This window comes from Salvelinus namaycush, chromosome 39 (genome assembly GCF_016432855.1).
Source record: "Salvelinus namaycush isolate Seneca chromosome 39, SaNama_1.0, whole genome shotgun sequence".
In the NCBI taxonomy this organism is placed as follows: domain Eukaryota; kingdom Metazoa; phylum Chordata; class Actinopteri; order Salmoniformes; family Salmonidae; genus Salvelinus; species Salvelinus namaycush.
Genome location: NC_052345.1, coordinates 8,570,374 through 8,591,614, shown reverse-complemented (window position 1 = coordinate 8,591,614; position 21,241 = coordinate 8,570,374). Strand labels below are relative to the sequence as shown.

Here is a 21,241-nt window from a genome sequence, read left to right as displayed (position 1 = left end):
ACTAAAGACTAACCAGCTGTTTTACTAAATAATATATAACTTCTTTACTAAAGACTAACCAGCTGTTTTACTAAATAATATATACCTTCTTTACTAAAGAATATCCAGCTGTTTTACTAAATAATATATACCTTCTTTACTAAAGACTAACCAGCTGTTTTACTAAATAATATATAACTTCTTTACTAAAGACTAACCAGCTGTTTTACTAAATAATATATAACTTCTTTACTAAAGACTAACCAGCTGTTTTACTAAATAATATATAACTTCTTTACTAAAGACTAACCAGCTGTTTTACTAAATAATATATAACTTCTTTACTAAAGAATATCCAGCTGCTTTAGTAAATAATATATAACCTCTTTACTAAAGACTAACCAGCTGTTTTACTAAATAATATATAACTGCTTTACTAAGACTATCCAGCTGCTTTACTAAATAATATATAACTGCTTTACTAAGACTATCCAGCTGCTTTACTAAATAATATATAACTGCTTTACTAAATACTATCCAGCTGCATAACTAAATACTATCCAGCTGCTTTACTAAAGACTATTCAGCTGCTTTACTAAATACTGTCCAGCTGCTTTACTAAATACTGTCCAGCTGCTTTAGGAAAGACTATCCATCTGCTTTACTAAAGAATATCCAGCTGCTTTACTAAAGGCTATCCAGCTGATTAAAGACTATCCGTCTGTTTTACTAAAGAATATCCAGCTGCTTTACTAAAGGCTATCCAGCTGATTAAAGACTATCCGTCTGTTTTACTAAAGAATATCCAGCTGCTTTACTAAAGGCTATCCAGCTGCTTTACTAAAGGCTATCCAGCTGATTAAAGACTATCCGTCTGTTTTACTAAAGAATATCCAGCTGCTTTACTAAAGGCTATCCAGCTGCTTTACTAAAGAATATCCAGCTGCTTTACTAAAGGCTATCCAGCTGATTAAAGACTATCCGTCTGTTTTACTAAAGAATATCCAGCTGCTTTACTAAATACTGTCCATCTGCTTTACTAAAGAATATCCAGCTGCTTTACTAAAGGCTATCCAGCTGATTAAAGACTATCCGTCTGTTTTACTAAAGACTATCCAGTTGATTTTAGGAACCGTATACATGTTGACAAGACTCGCTATAGGTATGTAGTATAGACTCTCTCTCGCCCTCTTTTGGTCAGTTGTAAGTTGTAACCCACCCAAAAGTATATGCATAACTTTGTTTCAGAAATAACTTGTGATATGGACTTGTCAACTATTCAAGTGTGGTAAGAGCACAATAGTACAGTATAGTACAGTATAGCACAGTATAGTACATTACAGTATATTACTGTATAGTACAGTATAGGTACCGTATAGTACAGTACAGTATAGTACAGTGTAGTACAGTATAGGTACCGTACAGTATAGTACAGTATATTACTGTATAGTACAGTACAGTATAGTACAGTATAGGTACAGTATACTACAGCACAGTACAGTATAGGTACTGTACAGTATAGTACAGTACAGTATAGGTACAGTATAGTACAATACATTACAGTACAGTATAGTACAGTATAGGTACTGTACAGTATAGTACAGTACAGTATAGTACAGTACATTACAGTATATTACTGTATAGTACAGTATAGGTACAGTATAGCACAGTACATTACAGTATAGTAAAGCATATTACAGTACAGTATAGGTGCAGTATATTACAGTATAGTACATTATAGTACAGTACATGCACAGTATAGTACAGTATAGTAAAGTATATTTGGCTAAGAGTGTGCAATTAGGGCATATGCCAACAGGGTAGCAGTGTGTTTTTATGGTGCTGGTATAAGGGTGACTGCAAGGCTGTGATATGGGCTTGGCTGGTAATTCTGTGGTACTGGCTATGGTGTCAGTGTGTGTGAATGCCATCCAGCCAGACAGATAGTGACAGAGACAGAGAGTGCACCCTGGGGGCATACAGTCAGTCAGCAAACCAACCAGACCCACTGGACAGACTGTGTGACCACTCAGGCACAATGGCACAACTCTGGCAAATCTATGCTGTGACCTGGATTTCCCCCGCTGTGCTATGCTCTGTGTGTGTGTGTGTGTGTGTGCGTGTGTGCGTGTGTGCGTGCGTGTGTGCGTGTGTGCGTGTGTTCTGCTACACAACATCAGTATGTGTTTGTGTGCGTGCGTGCGTGTGTGTTCCACTACATCTGCTAAGTAAAGCCTTGGGGCTGTGAAATTGCTCCTTCATCAGTAAATGGCATTAATATGCATCCCTTCAGCCTCCCTTCAGTTTAGGCTCTTTTAGACAGGCACACTGAGCTGTCACCTAAAGGCCCAGACAGCCTCCCCCTACCCTGCTTTACACCCTGCAGACATCTGTATTGTTGAGAATACCTTTGACTGTGGCAATGATGGCTTGCACTGCAGAGGAGAAGCTTTTAGCCTGGCTGGACTGCATAGAAAGGGTTTGACTCCACTGAGCTGCTGTATTGTATAGTGCCTGTGGGGTTGGTTATTGAGCCAACTGTTAAATGGATGTTATGTTTACTGTCTTTGTACTTAGGGTTAGTCGTTTTCCTGACCAACTGTCCTGGAAAACCCTGGGCCCTGATCATAGTGGATAGTTAAATAATAAATGATCAAATGTTCCGTTAAAGCAATAGTTCACCCCAAAATCAAACTGAGCATAAAAGTGAGTGGCGGTTGTATGAGTGAGAGTCCATGAAAATGGCTGGCATACTTGGGTTTTATAGAGAACTTCCCCTTTAACAACTATCCCTTTGTATCCTTGACAACCCTTGAAAAGTGATGACAGGAAAAAGCTGTTGTATTGCACTATCATATGGCATATGGTTTCTACCTCTCTCTCTTTGATTGGGTGGTAATTATGATCTTCCTGGCTGTCATTTCCACTGATTGGTTGGTTTCTAATAATCTCTTCCTGGTTGTCGTTAACAGAACCAACAGCCAGCTGGTCGCCTTCCTGTCCAAGTACAGAGACATGAACTTCATCAAGTCCCACGGCAGAGACAACGCCAGGTGAGATCTAACAAGCACACGCACTGATAAATACACACTCACATACAGGTGCACGCACACACACACACTAGCATGATACAGACACATTAAAACACGTTCACTTATTCGTATTCTACCAGTGGCGGTCGGTGCCGTTTAAGATGAGGGAGAACAATACATTTTTCATGAGCACGTCCTTATTTCTATTACAGCATATTGGATGACTGTCATTTATATTCCATTCACCCAGTTCAATGTAACATTGATAGGTTTAGGTTACTAAATTATACACGAATTGCCCCTATACCCATCATGAGGTTGCTACAACCTAGCCTATGAATGAAAGTTTGCAACGTACAGTACCAGTCATAAGTTTGGACACACTTACTCATTCCAGGGTTTTTCTTTATTTGTACTATTTTCTACATTGTAGAATAATAGTGAAGACATCAAAACTATGAAATAACACATATGGAATCATGTAGTAACCAAAACAGTGTTAAACATATCAAAATATATTTTATATTTGAGATTCTTCAAGTAGCCACCCTTTGCCTTGATGACCGCTTTGCACACTCTTGGAGAGTGAGGGACAGGTCGAGAGAGAAATTTGAGTAGTCAAGGCGACAGACAGTGACACATTCAATACCGCCTTGCACATTCGTGCCTGCATCTAGCTGATCTAGGGTGTAATCATTAGTCCAACGGTTGCAAACAAGATTTTCTATTGGAAAAATTCAGGTAACGTTTTTCAACAGACTCGCTTCACTTTCATAGCAGCCACATGCAAACAGCATGATCACTTCCTTCTTGTATCTACACGCTCTCCTCCTCTCACCTGTTCCCTTTGCTTGTGGACTTCAGTGCATCACACTGGTTGTGACCAGGCGAAAAAACCTTTCCAAGCCAAACCTTCATATCATAACCGTTAAACACAGCCTACATTGTTGTCACCATTTTAGCTAACGTCATAACGTAGTCAAAATAGCTACTAGAACTAACACGTTAGTAAACCCGCTACAATCATGCAGTACTGTGTGTACAGTCAGCAAACAGGTTAGCAGTTACACCGGAGGCCCCGGTGGCAATAAATTAATAAAACCAAAAGCTTACCTTGACTTGGAAAAGTTCCAGTGTTGGATAGCCATAGCCAGCTGGCTAACATGATATCCCTTTCTGTTTGAGCCGGGTGTTTGAGTTGGCTAAACTAGCTAGCTGCATTCGCTAGCAAAGATTGTCTAAGTGAAAGTGAAATAAACACAATGAAATATAGCTAGCTCTCTCTTTCTTGCTTCTCCTTCATTTTTGAAGAAATCAATTTGTTCAAAACTGTTCAAATATTGTCTTTCTCTCTTTGAGTCAACTACTCACCACATTTTATGCACTGCAGTGCTAGCTAGCTGTAGCCTATGTGTTCAGTACTAGATTCATTCTCTGATCCTTTAAATGAGTGGACAACACATCAGTTCATGCTGCAAGAGCTCTGATAAGTTGGAGGACGTCCTCCGGAAGTTGTCATAAGTAATGTGTCTATGGAAGGGGGTGATAACCATGAGCCTCCTAGGTTTTGTATTGAAGTCAATGTACCAAGAGGAGGACGGAAGCTAGCTGTCCTCTGGCTACACCGTGGTGCTACCCTACAGAGTGCTGTTGAGGCTACTGTAAACCTTCATTGCAAAACAGCGTGTTTTAATAAATTATTTGGTGACGTGTGAATATATTTAGTATAGTTTTATCTTAAAAGGATCACTTTTAATATTTCACTATTTAAAAAAAGTACATTCACTGAGGAGGATGTCCTCCCTTTCCTCCTCTGAGGAGCCTCCACTGTCACACACACACACACACACACACACATTCTCCTTGCCCCAGCTCGGTGACTGAGTCATAATCCAATTAGGCTCCATCTGTAGCTTTATTAATTAACCTTCCCTTGTTGCCGTTGCGAGGTGCTGCCTGCCAGCCCTGCCCCCGCCCCGCTCCATGCCCTATCACGCTACTTAATGACATGCCAATCACTGGTACACACACACACACACACACACACACACACACACACACACACACACACACACACACACACACACACACACACACACACACACACACACACTGACACCAATCACAATCTGGCTGCCTGTCGTGCTGTGCCATGGTGTGTGTCTGTGTGTGTGCCATGGCGTGTGTATGTGTGTGTGTATGTGTGTGTGTATGTGTGTGTGCCAGGAGTTAGACAGGCTTGACTGAAGAAAACCACTACTGGCATGAGATAGGATGGATAGTGGATTAATTAAGGTTGTTCCTATATACAGTGGCAAGAAAAAGCATGTGAACCCTTTGGAAATACCTGTATTTCTGCATAAATTGGTCATAAAATTTGATCTGATCTTCATCTAGTTCACAACAATAGACAAACAGTCTGTTTAAACTAATAACACACAAACAATTATACATTGTCATGTCTTTATTGAACACACTGTGTAAACATTCACAGTGCAGGGTCGAAAAAGTATGTGAACCCTTGGATTTAATAACTGGTTGACCCTCCTTTGGCAGCAAGAACCTCAACCAAACTTTTTCTGTAGTTGAATTTTGAACCATTCCTCTTTACAAAACTGTTTCAGTTCAGCAATATTCTTGGATTGCCTGGTGTGAACTGCTCTCTTGAGGTCATGCCACAGCATCTCAATCAGGTTGAGTTTGAGTTTGAGTTTATTTTTACAGGGACAGTGCACATTAATCAACGTTTCAGTAAAAGTGCCGGTTTTAGCCAGCCGGCTAATTTTCAACCGCAGTCCCTGGGCAGGTTATTAAAAACAATTACAATATAGACAATAGCAACATAGAACAAGACATAGCATACAGACATAGCAACATAGGACAAGCAAGACGTAGCATACAGACAGAGCAACATAGAACAAAAAGCAGCAAGACAAAATTCATAAAAGCAACAAAGTGTTTCCACACCTCACAAGTTACAGACAACAGACATGGAAAGCGGCAACACACAGCTAGGGACCATGTTCACAAATCTGATTGACCTTTAGCCATGTCTTCAAGCATTTTGTGAAAGTGTGATATGTGGTGCAGTTATGTGTGTCTGATGGCAGTGTATTCCAGACATGGGAAGCTCTCACAGAGAAAGCGGATTTACTAAAGGTGCTTTTCCTTAGGGGAACTATACAGTCACCTCTCATGGCAGACCTTGTAGATCTGCTGCCATATGTTTGGGTTTTCTGTTTAACAAAAATACTGAGTGGAGGGGGAGCCAAGCCATTTAGGATCTTGAATACAAGACATGCGTCGGTGTATTGCACAAGATTTTCCCAACTCAGGAGCTCATGCTTTCTGAGGATGTGACAGTGATGATGGCTATTGGGCTTCCTATCAAGCACTTTGAGAGCCTGTTTGTAGACAGACTGAATAGGTCTTACTGTTGTACAGTAAGCTTGGGCCCAACTAGTCAAGCAGTATGTTAAGTGGGGGAGTATCATAGATTTGAAGTACAGTTTTGCTACCTCTGTAGTCAAACAATTTCGTATAAATCGGAAATTAGCTAGGTTGAATTTGGTTATTTGAATTACCTTTTTCACATGCTTTTTAAAAGAGAGGTTGAAATCAAGTATGATGCCAAGGTACTTAAAATCAGATACCACCTGGAGCTTCTCCCCTGACACATAGACATCTGGCTCAGTAGCATCTGTTGCCCTCTTTGTGAAGAACATGCAAACAGTTTTTTTCACATTGAGATGCAAACACGAGTCACTGAGCCACTTTGTAACCTGGACCATTACAGTAGTGAGTTCTTGTGCAGCTTGTTGTTTGCTCTTTGCATGCACATATATCACTGTATCATCTGCATACATTTGAACTTCAGACCCAGTACAGACAGAAGGCAGATCATTAATGTACAGGCTGAACAGGAGGGGCCCCAGTATTGACCCTTGGGGCACACCCACATCATAGCTAAGAGTGGGCGACAGCTCATTGCTCACTCTGACACACTGAGTTCTGCCTTCAAGGTATGATTTCATCCATCTCAAGGCATCGGGGGAAAAGTTGAACTTGGACAATTTTGTGATGAGAATCTCATGGTTAACAGTATCAAAAGCCTTCCTTAGGTCCAGAAACACAGCCCCAACAACGCCCCCTTTGTCCATCTTGGACTTCACATTTTCCAGAAGAAAGCAGTTGGCCGTTTCTGTGGAGTGTTTCGCTCTGAAGCCAAACTGCATGGAATGTAATGTGAAGGGGCTGTTGTTGAGGTGGGCAATCAGTTGTTCTGCTACACACTTTTCAACAACCTTTGACACCACAGGTAGTATACTAATGGGCCTGTAGTTACTCACGTCAGCAGGGTCGCCTGATTTAAAGATGGCCGTTATTATGGCCGACTTCCATACCCTTGGAAACACCCCGAGACCAATAGATGTGTTGGTGACCTTAGTAATGGGGCCAATGAGTGACTCTTTGTAGTTTTTAAGAAAGGTAGAGTCCATCCCAAACACATCTTTGGCTTTAGAGTTCTTTAGTGAGCTAATCACCTTGTCCACCTTTGACTCAGAAACCTCCCTTATGATGAAGACAGGTTGAGCATCATTTACTAGCACTGAGCCCAAGAAACCAGTGGAGGGGTTCTGTGTCAGTACCCTGACAGAGTTGAGGTCAGGACTGACTGGGCCACTCTAGAAGGCGTATTTTCATCTGTTGAAACACTTCTGTTGTGGATTTACTTCTGTGTTTTGGGTCGTTGTCCTGTTGCATCACCCAACTTCTGTTGCGATTGGCGGACAGATAGCCTAACATTCTCCTGCAAAATGTCTTGATAAACTTGGGAATTCATTTTTCTGTCGATGATAGCAAGCTGTCCAGGCCCTGAGGCAGCAAAGCAGCCCCAAACCATGATACTCCACTATACTTTACAGTTGGGATGAGGTTTTGATGTTGGTGTGCTGTGCTTTTTTTTCTCCACACATAGTGTTGTGTGTTCCTTCCAAACAACTCAACTGTAGTTTCATCTGTCCACAGAATATTTTGCCAGAAGCGCTGTGGAACATCCAGGTGCACTTTTGCAAACTTCAGACGTGCAACAATGTTTTCTTTGGACAGCAGTGGCTTCTTCCGTGGTGTCCTCCCATGAACACCATTCTTGTTTAGTGTTTTATGTATCGTAGACTCGTCAACAGAGATGTTAGCATGTTCCAGAGATTTCTGTAAGTCTATAGCGGACACTCTAGGATTCTTCTTAACCTCATTGAGTATTCTGCACTGTGCTCTTGCAGTCATCTTTGCAGTACGGCCACTCTTAGGGAGAGTAGCAACAGTGCAGAACCTTCTCAATTTATAAACAATTTGTCTTATCATGGTCTGATGAACATCAAGGCTTTTAGAGATACTTTTGTAACCCTTTCCAGCTTTATGCAAGTCAACAATTATTAATCTTAGGTCTTCTGAGATATCTTTAGTTCGAGGCATGGTTCACATCAGGCAATGCTTCTTGTGAATAGCAAACTCAAATTTTGTGAGTGTTTTTTATAGGGCAGGGCAGCTCTAACCAACATCTCCAATCTCGTCTCATTGATTGGACTCCAGGCTATGTAACGATTGTCTAGTTCTTCCTCCTCCTCGGACGAGGAGAGGAGAGATGTAACGCTCTGAGTGTCGGGAGGTGCGAAGTCAGACGCAGGAACAGCAGAGCTTCAATATGTTGAGTCTTTTAATACTCAACTTGCAAACACAATGTCCAACACGGACGTACTGGGTGTCACACACAACGGTCCAACGACACGATAAACAAACCCAGTCCACAATAATAACATCCACTCCCGAAATCCAAAAGCCACAATGAAACAATCCCGCACAAAGAAGCGTACGGGCTGGCTGACTAATAAAGCCACACTAATTAACAATTAACTGAACACAGGTGATACAAATAAACACATAAGGAGGGGGAGGAAAAAGAGTCAGTGGCAGCTAGTAGGCCGGTGACGACGACCGCCGAGCGCCACCCGAACGGGAAGGAGAGCCTGCCTCGGTTGAAGTCGTGACAGTACCCCCCCTCTGACGCGCGGCTCCCGCAGCGCGCCGACACCGGCCTCGAGGTCGACCCGGAGGACGAGGCGCGGGGCGATCCGGATGGAGGCGATGGAAATCCCTTAACATAGATGGATCCAAAATGTCCTCCACCGGTACCCAGCACCTCTCCTCCGGACCGTACCCCTCCCAGTCCACGAGGTACTGCAGGCCCCTCACCCGGCGTCTCGAGTCCAGAATGGCCCGTATCGTGTACGCCGGGGACCCCTCGATGTCCAGAGGGGGGGGAGGGACCTCCGGCACCTCACCGTCCTGCAGGGGACCAGCTACCACCGGCCTGAGGAGAGACACATGAAACGAGGGGTTAATACGATAATAGGAAGGGAGTTTTAATCGATAACACACCTCGTTTATTCTCCTCAGGACTTTGAAGGGCCCTACACACTGCGGCCTCAGCTTCCGGCAGGGCAAGCGGAGGGGTAGGTTTCGGGTCGAGAGCCAGACCCTTTCCCCCGGTACAAACACGGGAGCCTCACTGCGGTGGCGGTCAGCGCTCCTCTTCTGCCTCCTAGTAGCTTGTTGAAGGGACTCCTGGACGGCCCTCCAGGTCTCTTTGGAGCGCTGTACCCACTCCTCCACCGCAGGAGCCTCGGTCTGGCTCGGATGCCATGGTGCCAGGACCGGCTGGTACCCCAACACACACTGAAAGGGGGACACATTAGTAGAGGAGTGGCGTAGTGAGTTCTGGGCCATCTCGGCCCAGGGAATGTATCTCGCCCACTCCCCTGGCCGGTCCTGGCAATAGGACCGCAGAAACCTACCCACCTCCTGGTTCACTCTCTCCACCTGCCCATTACTCTCGGGGTGAAAACCGGAAGTCAAGCTGACCGTGACCCCCAGACGCTCCATGAACGCCCTCCATACTCGGGACGTGAACTGGGGGCCCCGATCAGAAACGATGTCCTCCGGCACCCCGTAGTGCCGGAAGACGTGAGTGAATAAGGCCTCCGCAGTCTGTAGGGCAGTAGGGATACCGGGCAACGGGAGGAGACGGCAGGACTTAGAAAACCGATCCACAATTACCAGAACCGTAGTGTTTCCCTGAGAAGGGGGAAGATCGGTCAGGAAGTCCACGGACAGATGAGACCATGGCCGTTGTGGAACGGGGAGGGGTTGCAACTTCCCTCTAGGAAGGTGCCTAGGAGCCTTACTCTGAGCGCATACCGAACAGGAGGAGACATAAACCCTAACGTCCCGAGCTAAGGTAGGCCACCAATACCTTCCCCGAAGGCTCCCCACTGTCCTCGTCACCCCAGGGTGACCCGAGGAGGGTAGGACATGAGCCCACCGAATCAGTCGGTCCCGAACACCAAGCGGTACGTACTTACGGCCCGCCGGGCACTGAGGAGGCGCGGGTTCCGCCCGTAACGCCCGCTCGATGTCCGAGTCCACCTCCCATACCACTGGCGCTATCAGCCTCGAGGCGGGGATGATGGGAGTGGGCTCGGTGGTCCTATCCTCCGTGTCGTAAAGGCGAGACAGTGCGTCAGCCTTTACGTTTTGGGAACCGGGTCTGTAGGACAACGTGAACCTAAACCGGGTGAAAAACATGGCCCACCTTGCCTGACGCGGGTTCAGTCTCCGAGCTGCCCGAATATACTCCAGATTCTGGTGGTCGGTCCAGATGAGAAAAGGGTGCTTAGCCCCCTCAAGCCAGTGTCTCCACACCTTCAGAGCCCTGACCACCGCTAACAACTCCCGATCCCCCACATCATAGTTACGCTCCGCTGCACTGAGCTTACTAGAGAAGAAAGCGCAGGGGCGGAGTTTTGGTGGCGTACCCGAGCGCTGTGATAGCACGGCACCCACCCCAGCCTCGGACGCGTCCACCTCCACTATGAATGCTAAAGAGGGATCCGGATGCGCCAACACGGGAGCATCCGTGAACAGAGCCTTCAACCTGTTGAAAGCTCCGTCCGCCGCCGCTGACCACCGCAACCGCACCGGGCCCCCCTTTAGCAGTGAGGTAATGGGAGCCGCTACCTGACCAAAACCCCGGATAAATCTCCGGTAGTAGTTGGCAAAACCCAAAAACCGCTGCACCTCTTTCACCGTGGTTGGAGTCGGCCAATTACGCACGGCCTTTATGCGGTCACTCTCCACCACCACCCCCGAGGTGGAAATGCGATAACCCAGGAAGGAGACGGCTTGTTTGGAGAACACACACTTCTCAGCCTTGACGTATAGGTCATGCTCCAGCAGTCTGCCAAGCACTTTGCGCACCAGAGATACATGCGCGGCTTGAGTAGTTGAGTAGATCAGAATGTCATCGATATACACAACTACCCCCTGCACGTGCAGGTCCCTGAGAATGTCGTCTACAAAGGATTGGAAAACAGCTGGAGCATTCTTTAACCCATACGGCATGACGCAGTACTCATAGTGGCCCGATGTGGTACTAAATGCGGTTTTCCACTCGTCTCCTTTCCGAATACGCACCAGACTGTACGCGCTCCTGAGGTCCAGTTTTGTAAAGAACTGCGCTCCGTGAAATGATTCCACCGCCGAAGCGATGAGAGGTAGTGGGTAACTAAACCCCACTGTGATGGCATTTAGACCTCTATAATCAATACACGGACGCAAACCTCCCTCCTTCTTCTTCACAAAAAAGAAACTCGAGGAGACGGGTGAGATGGAGGGCCGAATGTACCCCTGTCCCAGAGACTCCGCGACATATGTCTCCATAGCCAACGTCTCCTCTTGGGACAAAGGGTACACGTGACTCTTGGGAAGCGCAGCGTTAACCTGGAGATCTATCGCACAATCCCTACCCGGTCGATGTGGTAGTAATTTCGTCGCTTTCTTTTTACAGAAAGCGATTGCCAAATCGGCATACTCGGGGGGAATGCGCACCGTGGAACCCTGGTCTGGACTCTCCACCGACGTGGCACCAATGGAAACTCCCAGACACCTTCCAGAACACTCCTCTGACCACCCCTGGAGAACCCCCTGTCTCCACGAAATACTGGGATTGTGCCGGGCCAACCAGGGAATACCCAGCACCACTGGAAACGCAGGCAAATCAATAATAAAGAGACTGATACGTTCCCTATGATTCCCCTGCGTCACCATGTCCAGGGGAACTGTGGCCTCCCTGACCACCCCTGACCCTAATGGCCGGCTATCTAGGGAGTGCACGGGAAAGGGAGAATCTATCGGCACAAGCGGAACGCCCAACTCTCGGGCGAGTCCGCGATCCATAAAGTTCCCAGCTGCACCTGAATCGACTAGTGCCCTATGCTGGGAAGAGGGGAAAAAATCAAGGAAAAAAATTGAGACAAACATGTGACCGACAGGGGGTTCTGAGTGAGTTTGGTGCTGACTCACCTGGGGTGATCGAGAAGCGTTCCGCCTGACATCTCGACTCCCAGACAGACCCCCCCAGCACCGATCGGCCGTGTGTCCTCTCCGACCACAGCTGGTGCAGGGGAGGCCTCCTCCTCCGATACCCCTAGGCGCGGCCCCTCCCAACTCCATCGGGATGGGAGCCGGGGCGCTGGGTGGTGGAACGCACAGGACCCTCTCCGAACGCCCGCGGGCAGCCAGCAGATTGTCCAGTCGGATGGACATGTCGATAAGCTCATCTAAAGACAGAGCGATGTCTCGACACGCTAGCTCCCTGCAGACGTCCTCCCGGAGACTACACCGGTAGTGGTCAATAAGGGCCCTGTCGTTCCACCCTGATCCCGCGGCCAAGGTCCGGAACTCCAGCGCGAAATCCTGTGCGCTCCTCTTCTCCTGCCTGAGATGAAATAGTCTCTCACCCGCCGCTCGGCCCTCTGGGGGGTGGTCAAACACGACACGAAAACGACGGGTAAACTCCGGGTAGTGCTCCTTCGCTGAGTCCGGGCCATTCCAGACTGCGTTGGCCCACTCCAGAGCACGACCCGTTAGGCAGGAGACGAGGACACTCACCCTCTCCGCTCCCGAGGGAGTGGGGCGAACAGTGGCCAGGTATAGCTCCAGCTGGAGTAAGAACCCCTGGCACCCTGCCGCCGCTCCATCATAATCCCTCGGGAGCGTAAGACGGAGCGCGCTGGAGCCGGGGGATGGAGAGTCCTGAGGAAGGGGAGCCGAAGGTGGAGAGAGGAGCCCACTCCTCTCCCATCGCTCCATTCTCTCCATCATCTGGTCCATGGCTGATCCGATCCGATGGAGGACGGTGGTGTGGTGGAGAACCCGTTCCTCCATCGATGGGAGAGGGTTGGCTGCTGCTCCTGCTGACTCCATTTTCTGGTGCGGGATTCTGTAACGCTCTGAGTGTCGGGAGGTGCGAAGTCAGATGCAGGAACAGCAGAGCTTCAATATGTTGAGTCTTTTAATACTCAACTTGCAAACACAATGTCCAACACGGACGTACTGGGTGTCACACACAACGGTCCAACGACACGATAAACAAACCCAGTCCACAATAATAACATCCACTCCCGAAATCCAAAAGCCACAATGAAACAATCCCGCACAAAGAAGCGTACGGGCTGGCTGACTAATAAAGCCACACTAATTAACAATTAACTGAACACAGGTGATACAAATAAACACATAAGGAGGGGGAGGAAAAAGAGTCAGTGGCAGCTAGTAGGCCGGTGACGACGACCGCCGAGCGCCACCCGAACGGGAAGGAGAGCCTGCCTCGGTTGAAGTCGTGACAAGAGAAGGATCGGAGGACCAAAATGCAGCGGGTTGTGAATACATAATGATTTATTTACAGACGAAAACGAAAACACGAAAAAACACTTGAATAAACTACAAAACAAATAACGACGTAGACTGACCTAAAACATGAGAACTTACATATAACATGAAGAACGCACGAACAGGTACAGACTACAACTAACGAACGAACAAACCGAAACAGTCCCGTGTGGTGCGCAGACACAGACACGGAAGACAATCACCCACAAACAAACAATGTGAAACAACCTACCTATATATGGTTCTCAATCAGAGGAAAACGTAAACCACCTGCCTCTGATTGAGAGCCATACAAGGTCAATTAACACTGACACTTAACATAGATACACAAAACATAGAATGCCCACCCCAACTCACGTCCTGACCAACTAAACACATACAAAAATAACAGAAACCAGGTCAGGAACGTGACAGGCTAGCTGACTCCTGACTCCAATTAGCTTTTGGAGAAGTCATTAGCCTAGGGGTTCACATACTTTTTCCAACCTACGCTGTGTATGTTTAAATTATGTATTCAATATAGACAAGAAAAATACAATAATTTGTGTGTTATTAGTTTAAGCACACTATGTTTGTCTATTGTTGTGACTCAGATGAAGATCAGATCAAATTTGATGACCAATTTATGCAGAAATACAGATAATTCCAAAGGGTTCACATACTTTTCCTTCCCACACTTTTCCTTCCCACTGTAGCTGTTTCTATAGGAATCAAATGGTGATGTATACAGACTATACAAGTTTGTTTCTGTGGTGGATAGCAGCTGGCTTTAAGACCTTCAAGGACTTAGGGAAACAGTCCGTTTGACCTGAACTTGACACCTACTGCAACACTTGGTGCTTCACATGAGTCACACGTTGTTAGTGTGAGGGAAACATGTATAGGATGTTATTCTCTCCCTATGCTCTCTCAAAGCTACTAGGAGGGTATACTGAGTGTACACCGTGAAGGGAAATTGGTGAACATTGAACATACAATCATGTTTTCCAAGCAGAACATATACTAACCACTAGGCTATATGGAACTTTGTTTGTAAGTGTTGATAAACATGTCACCACATGTTTTGTTCAGTTTGTATGCATTTCTGTAAACAGCAGCAGTGATAGGTTAGATTATAAAAACATTTTTTGCCCTTGTTTTCTCCCAGTCTCTGGAAAAAGGTTAAATAAAGGACAAATTAAGCAACAATAAGTGTATATAGTTGAGTGTAACATACGTTTATATAAATCAAATCAAGTTAGTGGTTTTGTGTAAAAGAAACCAACTTAACCATGTTTGTGTGGTTGTGTGTTTGTGGTCGCTATAGGTTTAACCATGTTTGTGGTCGCTATAGGTTTAACCATGTTTGTGGTCGCTATAGGTTTAACCATGTTTGTGGTCGCTATAGGTTTAACCATGTTTGTGGTCGCTATAGGTTTAACCATGTTTGTGTGGTAGTGTGTTTGTGGTCGCTGTAGGTTTAACCATGTTTGTGTGGTTGTGTTTGTGGTCGCTATAGGTTTAACCATGTTTGTGTGGTAGTGTGTTTGTGGTCGCTGTAGGTTTAACCATGTTTGTGTGGTTGTGTTTGTGGTCGCTATAGGTTTAACCATGTTTGTGTGGTAGTGTGTTTGTGGTCGCTGTAGGTTTAACCATGTTTGTGTGGTTGTGTGTTTGTGGTCGCTATAGGTTTAACCATGTTTGTGTGGTTGTGTGTTTGTGGTCGCTGTAGGTTTAACCATGTTTGTGTGGTTGTGTGTTTGTGGTCACTATAGGTTTAACCATGTTTGTGTGGTTGTGTGTTTGTGGTCGCTGTAGGTTTAACCATGTTTGTGGTCGCTATAGGTTTAACCATGTTTGTGTGGTTGTGTGTTTGTGGTCACTATAGGTTTAACCATGTTTGTGTGGTTGTGTGTTTGTGGTCGCTGTAGGTTTAACCATGTTTGTGTGGTTGTGTGTTTGTGGTCACTATAGGTTTAACCATGTTTGTGTGGTTGTGTGTTTGTGGTCGCTGTAGGTTTAACCATGTTTGTGGTCGCTGTAGGTTTAACCATGTTTGTGTGGTTGTGTTTGTGGTCGCTATAGGTTTAACCATGTTTGTGGTCGCTATAGGTTTAACCATGTTTGTGTGGTTGTGTGTTTGTGGTCGCTATAGGTTTAACCATGTTTGTGTGGTTGTGTGTTTGTGGTCGCTGTAGGTTTAACCATGTTTGTGTGGTTGTGTTTGTGGTCGCTATAGGTTTAACCATGTTTGTGGTCGCTATAGGTTTAACCATGTTTGTGGTCGCTATAGGTTTAACCATGTTTGTGTGGTTGTGTGTTTGTGGTCGCTATAGGTTTAACCATGTTTGTGTGGTTGTGTGTTTGTGGTCGCTATAGGTTTAACCATGTTTGTGTGGTTGTGTGTTTGTGGTCGCTATAGGTTTAACCATGTTTGTGTGGTTGTCTGTTTGTGGTCGCTGTAGGTTTAACCATGTTTGTGTGGTTGTCTGTTTGTGGTCGCTATAGGTTTAACCATGTTTGTGGTCGCTATAGGTTTAACCATGTTTGTGGTCGCTATAGGTTTAACCATGTTTGTGTGGTTGTGTGTTTGTGGTCGCTGTAGGTTTAACCATGTTTGTGTGGTTGTGTGTTTGTGGTCGCTATAGGTTTAACCATGTTTGTGTGGTTGTGTGTTTGTGGTCGCTATAGGTTTAACCATGTTTGTGTGGTTGTGTTTGTGGTCGCTATAGGTTTAACCATGTTTGTGTGGTTGTGTGTTTGTGGTCGCTATAGGTTTAACCATGTTTGTGTGGTTGTGTGTTTGTGGTCGCTATAGGTTTAACCATGTTTGTGTGGTTGTGTGTTTGTGGTCGCTGTAGGTTTAACCATGTTTGTGTGGTTGTGTGTTTGTGGTCGCTATAGGTTTAACCATGTTTGTGTGGTTGTGTGTTTGCGGTCGCTGTAGGTTTAACCATGTTTGTGTGGTTGTGTGTTTGTGGTCGCTGTAGGTTTAACCATGTTTGTGTGGTTGTGTGTTTGTGGTCGCTGTAGGTTTAACCATGTTTGTGTGGTTGTGTTTGTGGTCGCTGTAGGTTTAACCATGTTTGTGTGGTTGTGTTTGTGGTCGCTATAGGTTTAACCATGTTTGTGTGGTTGTGTGTTTGTGGTCGCTATAGGTTTAACCATGTTTGTGTGGTTGTGTGTTTGTGGTCGCTGTAGGTTTAACCATGTTTGTGGTCGCTATAAGTTTAACCATGTTTGTGGTCGCTATAGGTTTAACCATGTTTGTGTGGTTGTGTGTTTGTGGTCGCTATAGGTTTAACCATGTTTGTGTGGTTGTGTGTTTGTGGTCGCTGTAGGTTTAACCATGTTTGTGTGGTTGTCTGTTTGTGGTCGCTATAGGTTTAACCATGTTTGTGTGGTTGTGTGTTTGTGGTCGCTGTAGGTTTAACCATGTTTGTGTGGTTGTGTGTTTGTGGTCGCTATAGGTTTAACCATGTTTGTGTGGTTGTGTGTTTGTGGTCGCTATAGGTTTAACCATGTTTGTGTGGTTGTGTGTTTGTGGTCGCTGTAGGTTTAACCATGTTTGTGTGGTTGTGTGTTTGTGGTCGCTATAGGTTTAACCATGTTTGTGTGGTTGTGTGATTGTGGTCGCTATAGGTTTAACCATGTTTGTGTGGTTGTGTGTTTGTGGTCGCTATAGGTTTAACCATGTTTGTGTGGTTGTGTTTGTGGTCGCTGTAGGTTTAACCATGTTTGTGTGGTTGTCTGTTTGTGGTCGCTATAGGTTTAACCATGTTTGTGGTCGCTATAGGTTTAACCATGTTTGTGGTCGCTATAGGTTTAACCATGTTTGTGTGGTTGTGTGTTTGTGGTCGCTGTAGGTTTAACCATGTTTGTGTGGTTGTCTGTTTGTGGTCGCTATAGGTTTAACCATGTTTGTGTGGTTGTGTGTTTGTGGTCACTATAGGTTTAACCATGTTTGTGTGGTTGTGTGTTTGTGGTCGCTATAGGTTTAACCATGTTTGTGTGGTTGTGTGTTTGTGGTCGCTGTAGGTTTAACCATGTTTGTGTGGTTGTGTGTTTGTGGTCGCTATAGGTTTAACCATGTTTGTGTGGTTGTGTGTTTGTGGTCGCTGTAGGTTTAACCATGTTTGTGTGGTTGTGTGTTTGTGGTCGCTATAGGTTTAACCATGTTTGTGGTCGCTATAGGTTTAACCATGTTTGTGTGGTTGTGTGTTTGTGGTCGCTATAGGTTTAACCATGTTTGTGTGGTTGTGTGTTTGTGGTCGCTGTAGGTTTAACCATGTTTGTGTGGTTTTGTGTTTGTGGTCGCTATAGGTTTAACCATGTTTGTGTGGTTGTGTGTTTGTGGTCGCTATAGGTTTAACCATGTTTATGTGGTTGTGTGTTTGTGGTCGCTATAGGTTTAACCATGTTTGTGTGGTTGTGTGTTTGTGGTCGCTATAGGTTTAACCATGTGTTTTTTTGGTCAACCAGGTTTATCCGCAAACAAGGTCTGGACCGGCTTTTCTTTGAGTGCGACACCCACATGTGGCGACTTGGCGACCGCAAAATCCCAGAAGGCATTTCTGTGGACGGCGGTTCTGATTGGTTCCTGCTCAATCGTCCGTTCGTGGAGTACGTTATAAACTCCCAAGATGACCTGGTCACCAACATGAAGCGCTTCTATACCTACACACTGCTGCCCGCCGAGGTAAGAAACACACACACACCCACATACAACTATATACTTCTGCTCGCTGAGGTATGCACACCTACACACACACCTACACACACACCGACACACAGCAGTCCTAAGGACACTACGTAAGGGCTTGGAGGAGATGGTTTGAGGAACAGGAGATGTTTGTGGTTAAGTGTTCCAGGTGTCCACGTCATCCTTCATTCTCCTCTCCTCGGCCTACACTACACTTCACCCACTCTCTCTCTCCTCTCTCTCTTCTCTCTCTCCTCTCTCTCCTCTCTCTCTCCTCAGTCGTTCTTCCACACGGTGCTGGAGAACAGTGCTCACTGTGAGAGCATGGTGGACAACAACCTGCGTATCACCAACTGGAACAGGAAGCTGGGATGTAAGTGTCAGTACAAACACATAGTGGACTGGTGCGGCTGCTCCCCCAACGACTTCAAACCTGCCGACTTCCACCGCTTCCAGGTGAGACATGGTATCATACACACACACACACACACGCACACGCACACGCACACGCACACGCACGCGCACACGCACACACACACACACACACACGCACACGCACACGCACACGCACACGCACACGCACACGCACACACACACGCACATGCACACATGTACGTACATGTACACACACAAAACATATACACACACATAAAAATACAGTATAAACACACACATCTCTCTTTCACATATGTCTCTCTCTCTCTCACACACACGCACACACACACACACACACACACACACACACACACACACACACACACACACACACACACACACACACACACACACACACACACACACGCATACTTTTCTCTCTCTCTCACACACACACTTGAATACATCCAAAGTCATAGTGCTGACCTAACTAGTCTCTATGCCAGCTTGCTGCCCTCTGCCTAGTCTACTGTCTGGCCCTGTTGGCTGCCAACCCTAATGCCAACCCTGACTCTCTGGCTCTCCCTTGGAATTCTGGCATGACTGGAGCACACTGACAGTATTATTACAGTATAAAATGCCTAGGAACAGTGTGTGCGTGTGATTCATTACAGTATACAGAACACACTGGGCACAGTGCAGACCTCCTACCTCCTACCAGTCAGTCCACTGTATTAATAGGACTTAATTAATATCCTATCAAGTGTGGGTTTTCCACGCTCAGTAGGCTCTAGTATAGACTGACAGAGAGGCTATATTTAGGCTAGAAGCTGCTCATGATTCAGAATTTACTGAGGAGGACTGTGTAGTGTCCAGTACTGGACACGTATCTAGTTCTATCTGTGGTATAGGAGTGGGTGTCTAGTGTCCCTATTAATGGTTATGTGTGGTGTGGAGGAGTCCTCTTAATAAGTCTGTGGGGGTGTTGTGTTGCTTCGGTGAAGAAACGGACAGATCTGCGAGAAGGAAGAAAAAAAAGAGGAGAGAAAGAAAGACAGGACGGAGGAGATGAGGCGGAGAAGGTCTCACCTGTTACAGACAACAGAGAGAACCTTTCATAGCTAGATCGTGTACCTCGCCGCCGTCTTTCCACCCTCTGATTTCCCTCACCTGATGAACTGTACCTGTGGAAGTTGGGTTAATAAATCGTGTGAGGGGGCGTGAGAACCGCCGCCAAGTTCCACAGTTGCTGCCCTGGTGCGAGAATGTCACCGGTTGCCAGATAAGCAATGGGTTGCCAGGTCTGGGCCCAATGGGCCGTCATTATCTCTCACACTAGGAATGTACAGCGGGAGGAGATGAGGGTGAATAGTTTCCCCTCCCTGTCTGAGGTGTATGGAACTGAAAGGACTGGCTGTGTGTCTGCCAAGCAGCGGAGGCTGCTGAGAGAGTTCTCATGAGCTACTGTCAACCACAGCAAGAAGCAAGGGATGGAGATATAGAGGAAGAGAGGAGAAGGAGGGAAAGAGGGAGATTGAGGGAGCAGGGCAAAATGTTCATGAGCTACTGTCAACCATTGCCCTCGTCAGCGTGAAGCAGGGGATGGGGAGAGAGGGATAGATGAAGAGTGTGTGTGAGAGAGATGGAGAGAGACAAGAAAAAAGAGAGGGATGGAGAGAGAGATGGAGAGAGAGGGATGGAGAGAGAGGGGTGGAGAGAGAGGGATGGAGAGAGAGATGAAGAGAGAGGGGTGGAGAGAGAGGGGTGGAGAGAAAGATGAAGAGAGAGGGATGGAGGGAGAGGGATGGAGGGAGAGATGGAGAGACTGAGAGAGGGACACGGAGGGGCAGAGAGGCAGACGTAGAGAGAGATAGAGGAAGACATAGAGACAGAGACAAACAGAGAGAGTACTATTAGTCATATCCTCCACCCTTCATCCATCCATCATCCTAACACCCCACTCACACAGTGTTTTCCACAAGCACAAGGAGTAGGCAGCCTAATAGACAAAGTACCCAGACAGGCTCCCCAGGGCTGGGGGGAGGGGGATTAAGATGATATTTTTTGTGCTGAACAAGCTCTATTTTGGTGGACTCTGGTACATTCTAACACTAGATTGTATTTTCAACCAGCAACTGTCAGGAAATAACACTGATATAAATAACATAGAATCAGTTTGCCTTCACTGAGCCTTTAAAGAATCCTGTAAGAGTCTGCTGACTTTCCACGGGCTACAAGCTTCCTTTTAAGAGGCATTTTCTCAGCTGTCTGTAATAGAGGTATGATTGAAGAATGAAGCAGGTGTTAAACATGGGCTTTCCTACACAGAAAGCAGCAGTTGACCTCTCCATTGTCAACACGTTGATTAAATCAATAGTACTATATC

General features: G+C 46.0%; 1 protein-coding gene across 1 annotated transcript in view; it reads left to right on the top strand.

The window, feature by feature from the left end:
- Positions 1–21,241, top strand: part of LOC120033056 (xylosyltransferase 1-like) — a 126,225-nt gene that overhangs the window by 83,328 nt on the left and 21,656 nt on the right. Inside the window, exons 6-8 of the mRNA XM_038979343.1 lie at positions 2,952–3,032; positions 18,261–18,477; positions 18,760–18,936. Of these exons, the coding sequence (XP_038835271.1) occupies positions 2,952–3,032; positions 18,261–18,477; positions 18,760–18,936 (475 nt within the window). The remainder of the gene's footprint in view (positions 1–2,951; positions 3,033–18,260; positions 18,478–18,759; positions 18,937–21,241) is intronic.